At 38.0% G+C, this 12,489-nt stretch overlaps 1 protein-coding gene and 1 long non-coding RNA gene across 2 annotated transcripts in view; one reads left to right on the top strand and one right to left on the bottom strand.

Annotated features, from left to right (window-relative positions):
• Positions 1-5,025: 5,025 nt before the first annotated feature.
• Positions 5,026-6,672, bottom strand: LOC148159979 (uncharacterized). The gene is made up of 2 exons (XR_015762702.1): positions 6,533-6,672; positions 5,026-5,499 (listed from the first exon to the last, which is right to left on the bottom strand). It is a non-coding gene; the product is annotated as an uncharacterized LOC148159979 (long non-coding RNA).
• A 39-nt stretch (positions 6,673-6,711) lies between these two features.
• Positions 6,712-12,489, top strand: part of homer3b (homer scaffold protein 3b) — a 128,509-nt gene continuing 122,731 nt past the window's right edge. The window contains exon 1 of the mRNA XM_014995402.2: positions 6,712-7,106. Within this exon, the coding sequence (XP_014850888.2) occupies positions 7,102-7,106 (5 nt within the window). The 5' untranslated portion in view covers positions 6,712-7,101. The remainder of the gene's footprint in view (positions 7,107-12,489) is intronic.

Below are 12,489 nucleotides of genomic sequence, written 5' to 3'. Positions count from 1 at the left end.
ATTTTAATAATTTACACCCACAGTTACTGAAAACCATACATTTAATATCAGAATATTACACCCACCTGATTAAAAAAAACATTTTAACACACAAATGTTGGAATAATTATTAATTTTTATGTTCAAAATGTCGTTTTGATCTGGCAGTTGACCTTAATCGGAACGCGCATTCTGATTTACAGTGTATTGACTGATTTATATATTTTATTTATTAAATCAGTCATCAAATAATTTATTATCAACACTTTAAAACACTACAATTTGAACAATTTGAGTAAAAAGGTAAAGGCACGGGGCCTATGCCTATTTTACACATCAAATTGCATTAATGTCGTAAATCATTGCAGTATTATAATCATAGAAATCACTAAGAAGAAACATCAAATGAGGGACAAATAATCCACAACAAAAAAAATATTTACACTTGTAATCCTCAAATATTTTCTTTATTGTAATTTTAAATTAAACATATATGACTGTATAAATGTATAAAATCACTAAAAATAAAAAATATAAGCCAGCAGGTGGCGACAATACTTTATTTAAAGCAGAGATGAGTTACACATAGATCATGACAATAAATAATAAAAGAATACATTTTCTGACTCTCCGTGCAGTTATAAAAATAAAGAGTACACCGATGCTGTTTCTTTAGAATAGCCAGTCACTGTTAATACATTTCACTTGTTTTATTGATAATAATCATTTAACCACCTCTACAAAAGCAGGTGTGAATGTGAACATGATGAAGGCGACAGTAATGACCTCAGTGGAGCGATTATTGCTGCCAATCAATACGGAACAGCTTCAAAGAGGATCTCCAGACTATCTGAAGTCAGTCATCTTGTGTTTGGGAAGATTACTGACAGATGGAAAGATTTGAAGGGAAAAGGGAAAGGCGAGGCAACCTGAACCGCCATCTTGGACTCAAAAAGCCTCAAATTTTAGAGTTTATAAAAGTGTCTGAATTGGCTGCCAGAAAAAGGGTTTACCTGAAAAGACCGAAGATTCAAATGATCTGATGAAAGCAACAAAACAAAGCCCAGAGTATCATGGCATATTTATGCAGAGGTGGTCACATCAGTGACGTATTTCAGAGTGAAATATGAGCAATATGGCCGCCAGGTGAAGGACTTTGTTCAGGATGGAGCTGAAGCTGAATGAGAGCAGCTGTGAAATCAGATGAAATTAATTTTCTAATGGCCACAATGACCTACATTAGTGTGTAGAAAACCACGAGGTCACTAAATACTCATCGTCTCAAAGCAGTTCAGCAGCTGCTCTTAATACCTAGCAGCTGTTATTTCATCTCACTTGATTTGTGGTGTCATAATTTACAAATGTTCACTTTGTTTCTGTCCTGAAATGTAATACATGCAGCAGTTTTACAGATTCATCTTGTTTTTGCAGCAGGATTCCTCACTCATCCGTCTTCACACATCTTTTATAGAGTTAAAGATAAATCGACAGAGAGCCTCCGATCGATAAAAGCTTTTTTATTTTCTCCATGTAGAAGAGAAATCAAACTCTGAGGTTGTTCAATTTTCACCGTGATTAATGACCAGAAATATCCCCAAAATACCTCACAGTTAATACCCAGTGTTTTTATCTTCTCACGACCTTTTCTCGTGTTACATAAGATGTTAGTAACCTTTATTTGTCATGTTATATTCAGAATTGACTGATCAGTGCTGTCCTGGATTTTCAGCCTTCTGTTCGTCTCCATCTGCTCTGACTTCAGTTCGCTCAGCCTCTGCGCTGCTCATACTGATTCATGCAGACGGACCGAGCGAAGGACAAGACCTGCAGGATTTTTCAACAAAATCTTAGGTTGAGTCTGCTTCACAGAAGGTTTGCATCACTTCATGTTTTATTTTTGAGAGTAAAGGATGAAGGAATTCAGCCTGCAAGATGATCCGTGAACAAGCAAAATGGTGTGATAACAGGGAACGCACTGTAAAAATAACTTTCAAGGCAAGTCAAGGCGAGTTTTAACATTCGTACAAAAGCAAAACGAAAGGATAAAGATAAAGAAATGCAATAAATGAGGAACTGTAAGAGTATGGCTTCATGTCTAAATTGTGAAATTCGTAAAATAAATAGTTAAAGTACAATGGGTTGTTTGTACCATTGTAGATATAAAAAAAGGATGAGTAAGTTTCCAACAAAACTCTACATTTTCTAAAAAAAAAACCAAAAAACCAAAAAAACATGGATCTTCAAAAGTAGAAAAAATGCTGGAAAAAGCAGATGTTTCCAGAAAAAAAAAGAGTAGAAACGTCTCAGTTTGAAAAGTCGAAAATTTGCTAGAAAAACTTTAAAAAAAATTTGAGATTAATCACCAAAACCTGGAAATTTTAGAGTTTCAAAAGTTTAATATTTTTTACTTTGGAGATTTCCAAATTTGACATTTGGAAATTTTAAAGTTTCTTTCTTAAAGATTTCTGAGATGAAATTCAAATTTTCTAAGTTTTTTCTCTCATATTTTTACTTTCAAAGCTCAGAAATTGTATTATGTTTTTCTAAAAGAAATTCTGAAATTAATCTAAAAAGTTTTGAATTTTTTTGGCAGATTTACTTCTTTTTTTCTCTTTGTACAAAGGTCTTAATATGCCATTGTACTTTATAAGATATTTTTGTTTGTAAGCTGCAGTCCTGATTAATGAAGATTTACAAACTGATCTCAAGTTTTCAGGTTAAACTAGAAACAATAATATGATTTATTATTAAAAAAACTTCTAAATCTAATTTTGTTGTTCTGCTTTTTCGTTGGTATATTTCAGTTAAATGTTTCAAAGCAACATTTAATTCATGCTTCTTCTTTTTTTTTAGCCGTGTCTGATGAGAACATGCACAAACCTTTGTCTTCCAGGGACTCAAATGTAATTTTAGATTTGACAGAATATTTTTCAGAGACACGTTCAGGCTGCTGAAAGGTCAGCATTTGCACATGAAGTTGTTTTGATGAGCTGAAAGCCGTCTTTTTAGTTGCAACAACAAAATAAATCAATCAAACGTAAAAGCAGAAGTGGACAAATCATTATTTGTTTTTACTCAGAGAGAAAAAATAAGCAACAGCAAAATCGACAAGATTAAAAAGGGAGGACATTCAAAAAACAGTGATGATGACAGGATTTCTGTCATGTTCAAATCAAAAACGCTTCAGGACATGCAGGCAGGAGAAAAACTCTCCAATAGATGAGTCTGTCATTACCGACTCTGGACATAATGAGGGATTTTCATTCAGAAGGAGCAGCACAAGGTGAAAAGCATCAGTGACTCACAAAACCTGGAAGGTAAACAACTGGAAAGGTTGGAAACGGTCTCTGATGGGGAAATGAAACAAAATGAAACTCAGTCCATGCATGGAGATCCTCATCTGTGCTGATGAGAGCACACATGCACTCCAGATGTTTTGGGTCCCACATGTGGCAGGAGCAGCTGGAGGAACGCTGACGAGTACGGAGATATCCGGCCTGCCCCGATTCATCCCTGACTGGACAGAAACCCAACTACGACACGAAGCTCTGCTTCACGACGTCACCGGATGACCCTGAACACATCCAAGCACTAAAAGTAAGTTCTTTCCAAAAAGTTACTCAATTAAATGTAACTGAGTAAATGTAACTAGTTACTACCAACTCTGTCATTGATTGCTGCACCAGCGTCTTCTCAGGTCTGCCTAAGAAATCAGTCCTCCAGCTGCAGCTGATCCAAAATGCTGCTGCTGGTGTTCTGACTAAAACCAGGAAGTTAGAGCACATCACCCAGTCCCTCCCTTCACTGGCTCCCTGCAGCTCAGAGACTTTAACATACTGCTGTTAGTTTATAAATCACTGAACGGTTCTGCACAACCATACATTAAAGATCTGCTGTTGTCATAGCAACCTTCCAGATTTCCTCAGGTCTTCTGGTTCTGGTTCTGCATCCTCAGAACCAAACATGGAGAATCAGCATTCAGCTTCTATGCACCACAAATCTGGCACAAACTTCCATAAAACTGCAAAACAGTCGAAACACTGACTGCCTTTAAATCTAGACTAAGAACCCGGCTGGTTAGAATCACTTTTGATTAATAGTAAATGGAAAATTGATCAACCTTTGATGTATATTGATTATTTTCATGATGGCATTTCAGAAAATTAAATGTTTATTATTTGTTAATTTGTGACTATATCATGTTTTTAAACTTAATTTCACCAAACAGATGGATAACAATTCAAAACACTGCAAACAGCGACGCTGGAAATTTTAGAGGTGAAGAAGCAGAATATTCTCCAGGTGTCATCCAAACAGCTGATCTCCATCTGGTTCCGGTCCATTTCCCTTACTGAGGATAAACTCTATGAAACAGCAGAAACACAGTGAAGATTTTCTCTGTTAAAATCTGCAGACGACCAGAAAGAACAGTCTTATCTCGTTAAACGTTTTAAAAAGGAAACATTTCTCTGATTGCGCACATTTTTGTTCCCCTGGATGTAAACTTGTGTGACTCATCCGCTGTTTGACTAAAGAGGGATGAAGATCCCTGCAGAGACAGTCTGCACACTCTGTCTCCTGCAGCTGATTATTTCCTCTGTGCTGCAGGCATACGCCTGGACATTTAGCGCCGTCTCTCCCAGAGCGTCCAGCTGTGCTGCAAACTGACCAAAACCAACGAAGAAGCGTCGGTTCTGCAAACCAGCAGCCTCAGTGGTTTCTGGTTCTGTAAGGCAGAGATCCGATGTTCCCATGCTGCCTCTCTGCAGCCCAGAGGAGCAGTCAGCTGCGCCGCTGAAACGGGCCACTGAGCAGGACGATTACCGCGCTCTTCCTCCACATCTGAGCCTCCAAAACTCCACTGCAGATATTTTAAATCAGGGTTGATCCTGCTGCACTAATACATTAAAAAATAATCTCTAACAACAAAGGAATAATTTTTTACACAGATTCATATTTGAATGTACTGAGAGATATGAATGATGTGACTTTTTTCCACCAGACAGAAGCTCTGAACGCTGCAAAAACAGAAAATTTTACCAAGTATTTTTGGTCTATTTTTATCAATCAATAAAATTTTATTTGTATAGCACCTTTCAGCAACAAAGCATTTCAAATTGCTTTACATCATAAAAACACAAAAATACAAATCAATAGAACAGTCAACAATTGGTTAAGGCCAAACAAAATAACTTCAAGGGCCACAAATGGCCCCCGGGCCACCCTTTGGGCCCCCTCTGGTTAAACTCCATCGCTCCTCTCTGTTTCTATCCGGGCGGTTTGCGTCATGCGCTACCATGGCAACCGAGGCAGGCGCTGGTTCCGCTGACCATGTGGGCTGGTGCCAAGTTCTGCTGGAAAATGAAATCCGCGTCTCCATAAAACCTTTCAGCAGCGGATGAAGCGCCGTAAAGTTTCCCGGTGGACAGCTCTGCTGACCGGCTCCAGCGAATGGCTCCGTAAATCACCACGGAAAGCTCGAACTGGACCTCAAGAGGCCCGGTTCTGTGACCTCGATTCCTAACTGGAAACAGAAGAGAAGATTCAACACATTGGAATAAAACACAAGAAAATGTTTCCAGATCAGTTTCTTTAAACAGAAAACTTATGAAACTTTAACAAAAACGGCAGGTAGTGTGTCTGTGTCTAGTGAATTTTTGATTAATTGTTTTTCATTCAGACTGTAAAACATCTGAAAATGGTTTATCCTGAACATGAAAATCCACCTGATGCCTTGAAAATGCAATTTAAGACAACAAGAAAATTGTTTTGGTTTTAACTCAGAAATTAAAGTTTATGAAGTTTATTCAATAAGACACAAGTTGTCTAAACATTGTTAATAAAGTTCGTTAATCTTGAATTGTAAGCTTTAACTTAATGCTGCAATTTAAACCAAATAATTATTTCACAGTATGGAAGATAAAAATCTCCCCTCACCAGTTAAAGAGCCACATTTCTCTACTATCTTCACTCACAATATCTCATTTTACTTTAAGATAATTTAAATTCTTGTTTCAAATTGCACGAACAAAATTTCTGATCTGTTAATTAATTTTATTAAACACAATGAATTCAGCTCAGAAACATTTAGTGTGAACAGGACATAAAAATAAACATTTATCTTAATAAAAACAAGAGTCGGATCAATGTAACGCACTTCCATCTCAGGATACACAAACATGCCGCTAAGCATTCTGGGAAATAGCTCCGACTCTTGTGTTTTTCTTCTTTCACCTTTTTTTAAGAGCTGACCTAAAAACTCCAGTTTATTCAACTTTTGGAGGTTTGACAGAATTAATAAAAAGTTAAAACAACTTATTACTGTAAGTTTATCTTTCACAAACTCACATTTAGGTTCAAAATCTAAAACTTTAAATTTATTTGACTTAAAGAGTAGATAGTAGACACAATTAAATGTGGCTCAAATGTTTTACAGTGAAGGAGAATACATAAATTTTATTCAAGTAAAAGTAAAAAGTACAGTGTAGTGAAAATACTCTTAAAACTAAATTTTCCCCCAAACGTTACTCTAGTAAATGTAACTAGTTGCTACCAAACTGCTGATTTCAGACTGACGTTTCCGAGGCTTGGAGCGTCTCTTCGCATTGTGTCCGTCAGGTGGCGCAGTGGAGACCCCACAGCCCCTCTGAGGTTGCTGAATGGGATCCCAGTGTGATCGGGCTCGGAAGCGGGAGGGGAGAGCAGGGCACTCAAGTTCTGGAGGAGGTCGGAGCTAGAAGCGGTCCGCTGCCCGACTTCCATCGACATTCCTGCGTCTGTTCCGCCCGCACAGCTGAGCCAAACGTTCATCGTGCGTAATTACGCACGGGCACGACGGATCCGCGGCGCTACCGGCTGTGGAAACCCGCGGACAAAGGACGGCAGGCAGGCGGGCAGGCAGGCTGGAGAAACACTGCCTGACTTCAGAGGAGAGAAGTGCGGTTGGGAGGGAAACGGGGGGATCTGGAGTCGGAAGTGACTTGTGTTTTTACTCTTGAGAAATGTAACGCGAGGAAAGGATTTCAGGAAGAAAGTCAGCTTTTTGGAGAGAGGAGAAACCGGGCCGGACGGACTTTTGACAGGAACAACTGCTAAAATAATCAGCATCCAGATCATCGGAGCATGGGGTGAGTTAGAGATCTGATAAGATCCTTTCAGATCCCTCCAGAAAATGCTAAATGTGTGAAAGTGAACTTTGTTTATTTTTCTGAGGGAATCAACATAATTGATCGGGTTTAACTGCAGCATTGAAGTAATTCCAATCAGTCTGTGTGAGACGCTGGGCTTTTTTCTTTGTTTAAACCATAAAAGACATCTCGGAGAGGGGGATCCTTCACGCAGAGCTGACCTACTTTCCTCACGTCTCTGTTTAAACCTTAATGACAGTTGTGACCGCAAAAAGGTCAAATTGACGGTATGATTAATTTACTGCCTTTGCGATCACTCCGCAGCTTCCTCAGCTCTACCTGGGATGTTGATCCTAGAGGCCAGTTAAGCACCTTCAGAATAAATTACTTTTTCAGCCTCAGCTTCCAGACACACCGGGAGCCTTTGGATCATTTCCCATCCGATTTCTGAGCAGAGGATCCCGGCTGGGGTTTGCTTTGGGAATCTCCGTCTATTTGACTCTGCGTCTGAGTTGGAGCCGTAAATATTTCATATACTAGCCTGCAGCTAAAACTCATAAATCCCCCCTTTGGGTCTCCATAATGGGACTCAGTTACCTGCACAGATTAGGAGTTTTTTAGGTTGTATTTTCATTTTTTAACTGATTTCCCTTTTGGATTAGTAAAAATATTTGTAGAATTAATTGAAATTTAAATAAACATGATTAAAGATGTGTTGTGGTCGAAGCTCTGAAATGCTCCCAAATTTTGCTTATTCTAATTTTTACATACACAAATGACTCTAGATTAAACATTGTTCAGATTTTTACCATAAGAATAATCCCAAAGTTGTGTTTCTGAAAATATTCCAAGTTTTTGAACCATCCATAAGAATAAAATCCAACCAACACTTTGGCCTGTCACAATAACAAATTTTACTGGATGATAAATTGTCCCACATATTATCGTGATAAACAATATTATTGTTGTTTTGAGACAATTAAAATGTAATATTTTGACAGTGGCTAACAATGCAAGTTTGAGGCATTAAAAAGTAGAAAAATATTAATCATCAGAATGGAAATTATCAAGCTTATCTTAATTTATCATGCCATTAATTACTTGTTCAGACAGACCTACCAACACATTTCCTTTACTGCATTGAAGGACAGGTTTATAGTTCATTAATCTTTTCCATTTCTTCTAGAGTGAATTATGTCGCAAAATACAATTTTTTCTTTCCATAAGTTAGTTTCAAACAAGTAGAGACATCCGACTTAATATTGGAGAGAAAATCTGTGATTCATAGTTAAATGCTGGATTTTTAAATCAATAAATGTTCATATTACAACCAGAGGATTGGTTGAAGTTACACAGCTCTGCAGTTAAACAAGCTTTCACTTAATTCATCAAACAAACAGACTTAAACGTCGTTGTTAGCATCTTAGCAATTACCAAGATTAGTGAGGTTAGCACAATTAGCACCGGAGCTAACAGTCCTTCAGTTTTAGACACGTCCCTGCTCCATCAGCTCTGCAGGCCGGTTAACGAGCCATTCGTTTGGTTCAGGTGTGTTGGAGCACAGATTTATCTAAACACTGCAGGACTTTCGCTCTCCAGGACTGGACTGGTCCGCCCTTCGCTGCAGAGTGAGTAGATCTGATTTCTTTGCTCAAAGATTTCTGAAACACAAACGTGTGTATTTTTTTCACTGCCAGGCAGAATTGGACGAACCAGAGCAACTTTACTCTGACGCAGACTCTGACCCTGGTTAAAACTGAATGCTTAGCCAACATCCATCTATAGTAAATGCATCTCCTTCTGGGTGGTTTCTTACATTTTATTGCTTCCAAAAGAAAGAAGATGATAATGATGCATCTGTGGACGAACGTCAAGCAAGAAAACACAGAACACGATGCATAAATACAATCTGCTTCCAGACATTACATGTAAAATGCTGCCTTCATCTGTACATTTGAAAAGTTTTTCAGCAGAGTCAGAGTTTTCCTCTGTGCTGTTCTGAAAACTGCATGACGGCTCTCAGGAGATTCACAGGAGCCTGTGACGTAGTCAGCATGCTACACGTCTCAAAAAAACAAGTCTTAGTCAGAAATCAGGCATTTTAAAATACAGATGATGAATAGGAAATAACTTTTTAATTTAGGATAGATGCTATGGTCTCTATCGCCTCAGAGGATTAAACTACATAAAGTAACGCTGGTGTTAAACATCGTATTTGATTCACTCAGTTTTAACTCTGCACACTTTTATCCAGATGAGCCACCTGGTTCTGGTGGGTCAGTTTAAACGATGTCATGTTTAACTTGGCTAAAACTATGCGATAAGCTCATATTGTGTACCTTAAGTCCACTGTAATACATTTTCACATTTTCAAAACCCAAAGCTGCAAATCTCTGCGAACGACTTCAACAAACGGATATTTAGTGGAAATAATGTCAGATAAGTTCAGTTTTACAGAGGAGCTTTAATTCTTCTTGTCTGAGCTTTTCTCTGGTATTTATGCACATTTTGATCTTCAAAGCAAAGCTATAACTGTATTCTTAAAAGTTTTTTTTCCCCTTCCTAAGCACATCTGACCTAAATCCTGTTAATGCCACTTCAAACGTGAAACTTCTCTCTGTGGAAAAGTTAGGAACCGAAACCGAGAATTAACGGCAGAAAACCAATAACGACTGTATTGCTTTATATGACGCTCCAGTTCGCCTAACAGTGTGGACTTTCTTTCTTCTGGTTGTGCTGCAGCGGAGGTATCTGAGAGCTGTAAAATGTACCCACGACACCGTGAGAGGTAGAAACCCGCCGCCGTGTCTGTGTCGTGGTTCTGCATGTCAGGGATGGGCGATGACCAAAACGTCCAAACACAATGCTTCAAAATCTCTGAAGCACTAAAATCTCCCTCCCTAAAACTGTTTACGAGAACCAAGTTGTCCATGCATGATGTATTAGTGGGTGATTATAAATTTAGCATTATTAGTGTGAAAGAAAGATGGGTTTGTGTCACAGTTTAGGGAACTATCATTGGAGATGTCAACAATACCACAAAATCCAAGAAAGACAGAAAAAACCTTTTGAGTTTGAAATAGTTTGGTTTGAAGCTCAAAAGTTTAACATCAGGTATTGGGAATAATCCGCCCATCCCTGCTTTATGAAACATTGATGAAGCGAATCCTCCATCATCCCATTGCTGTGATGTTAATCCTTCCCTGAGTGTCTGTGGAAACTGCATCCGAGCCGCTGCAGACGCTTCGTGCTTGTCGTGTTGTGCAGATGTTGTCAGTGCAACTCCTGCTGTCGTCGCCTGATGTCCCTTTTATCGTGTTTCGTCCTCCTGTCAGCGGATCCGCTGCCGCTCCATCTGCTGCCGGTTTCCTTACGCAGCTCATCAGACTTGCTTTGCATGTCAGACCTTCATGTTTAAAATAACTACAGCTGATTAATGGATATGTAGGGCTGTTTGAATGTGCAGCGAACCAAATTATATGTGCTAATCCAAGCAAAAAGTTGCTGCTTATGCCGACTGACGGAAACTGTTCTTGTTTGCATATTTTCAGTTTACAGAAAATAAAAACAAGACAGTTTAAATATGATTTTACCTTTGAGTTTTTTAGGTGATATGGCTAAAAAAAAGTATCACAATATTGTAGCTTACAATGCAAAACACAAAACTTTACCACGTATTTTTGGTCAAGTTTTTAGTGGGAATATTTGTTTATTTGTGTATTTAAGGTCTTAGAAACATTACAAAAAGACATAACAAAATACCATACCACACAAGCTATTTCAACATCAAAACTAAAAAAAAACAACTTTTTAAATGTACAAATAACTTTTACACTTTAAATAAGGAAAAACTGGCTTACAAATAAAAGTTGTAAAAGTTGTAACTTTTCTTGCTGAAAAGAAATAGGAGCTTATTTTAAGTGAATAATTCCTTAATGATGAAAAAGGTCAGGTTCCTCAGGCAGATTATTTCAATAATATATTTAAAAAATATAACCCAGCAGTTGAGCTAGTACTTTTTTAAAAACAATATTAAGGAATTGATTACTTAAAGCAAGCTGAAAAGATAGATGAAAAGGTACTTTTCAGTTAGTTTTGTCTTATTTCAAGTGTACTACAATATTTGCCCTATAAATTAGACTAAAATACTTGGTAGGATTTTGGGATTTTGCAGGAACATGGCAAAATTGTTGATCTGTCGCAATTTATATTTCAAATGTAGTACAGTTGAAATGAGACGATAACCAAGTATTAGGTCCACTGGCAGATTTTTTCACCTATAAAATGAAAGGTCTTTAATAAAAGCCTTTTGTTTTTTATATTAAAGAATTATTGACTTAAAACAAGCTTATTTATCTTACTAAAAACTTACTTTAAATTTAGTTTTACCTTATTTCACCTGTACTATGATATTTGCACAAGAAAGTACCAAAAATACTTGGTAAGACTTTGTTTTGGGGGTGTAAATTTACACTCACTGACAACACAAGTTGTAGTACCAAAGGTGAATGATTCAGTTTAAAAGGTGATGGTATTAGAGGCACCAGAGGAGCCATAATGTTGCAGATTTTTGCTTTAGCGTCTGGCAGGCGGAGCAGTGAGTGAAGATGCTGCGTTAGACAGAATTACATGGCAGAGTGAGACAGAGGCTGTGATTCTTTAGGCCTGGTGGTCCTATTGTGAAGTTGACCTAAATGTGGGAGATACAGACCTGAAAGACGTTAGCTCATGATGACGTCAGCTGCCCAAGCGTTCTTTTTCCCCTTCTTCTGTCTTTCTCAACCACTGGTGTTCCGCTGGCTCCCCCTAGTGGTCCGCAAGGTACTGCACTTTGCCGTTACGTCATCTCAAAGCGCAGCGCTGCAGCTCGCTTACTAACGGGTCGGGTTTAAAAACAATAATGGCTTAATGAATAAGACTGGATCACTAAAAAACACTGAAGATACCGGTGGAAAGTTTCTCGGGGTGAGTTGCAGAGCTTTTCCTGTAAAGCACTTTGTATTGCCTTGTTGCTGAAAATGTGCTATATAAATAAAATTACCTTTACCTTTTTGTTTTTGAACACTGTTACGATATAGATCTAGGTCTGAATGAGATATGACAGTAACGAGGCGGTGAATAGAGCCCACGCTGACTAACTGCATCTACACACCTAAAATAAAATTATTTATGCTGACTATCTACTGCCTGAAAGAAAATGTTTGTTTTGCCAACAAAATACAAGCCTGTTTTTCTTTTCTTTTGATTCTAAATTATAAATGGCTATTTATACCACCCTGTACTGATTTTAAACCTACAGGTTTATCGTCACTTCCAACCACATCAAAGCAGAAATATCTGCGTTTAAATCTTAAAGCGTTCACTAAAGGGATGCCTTGTCACT

This window comes from Poecilia mexicana, unplaced genomic scaffold (assembly GCF_051168715.1).
Source record: "Poecilia mexicana isolate PSO_F unplaced genomic scaffold, ASM5116871v1 scaffold_4, whole genome shotgun sequence".
Taxonomy (NCBI): domain Eukaryota; kingdom Metazoa; phylum Chordata; class Actinopteri; order Cyprinodontiformes; family Poeciliidae; genus Poecilia; species Poecilia mexicana.
The sequence above is the reverse complement of the archived record's forward strand: the minus strand, read 5'-3'. Positions and strand labels throughout refer to the sequence as shown.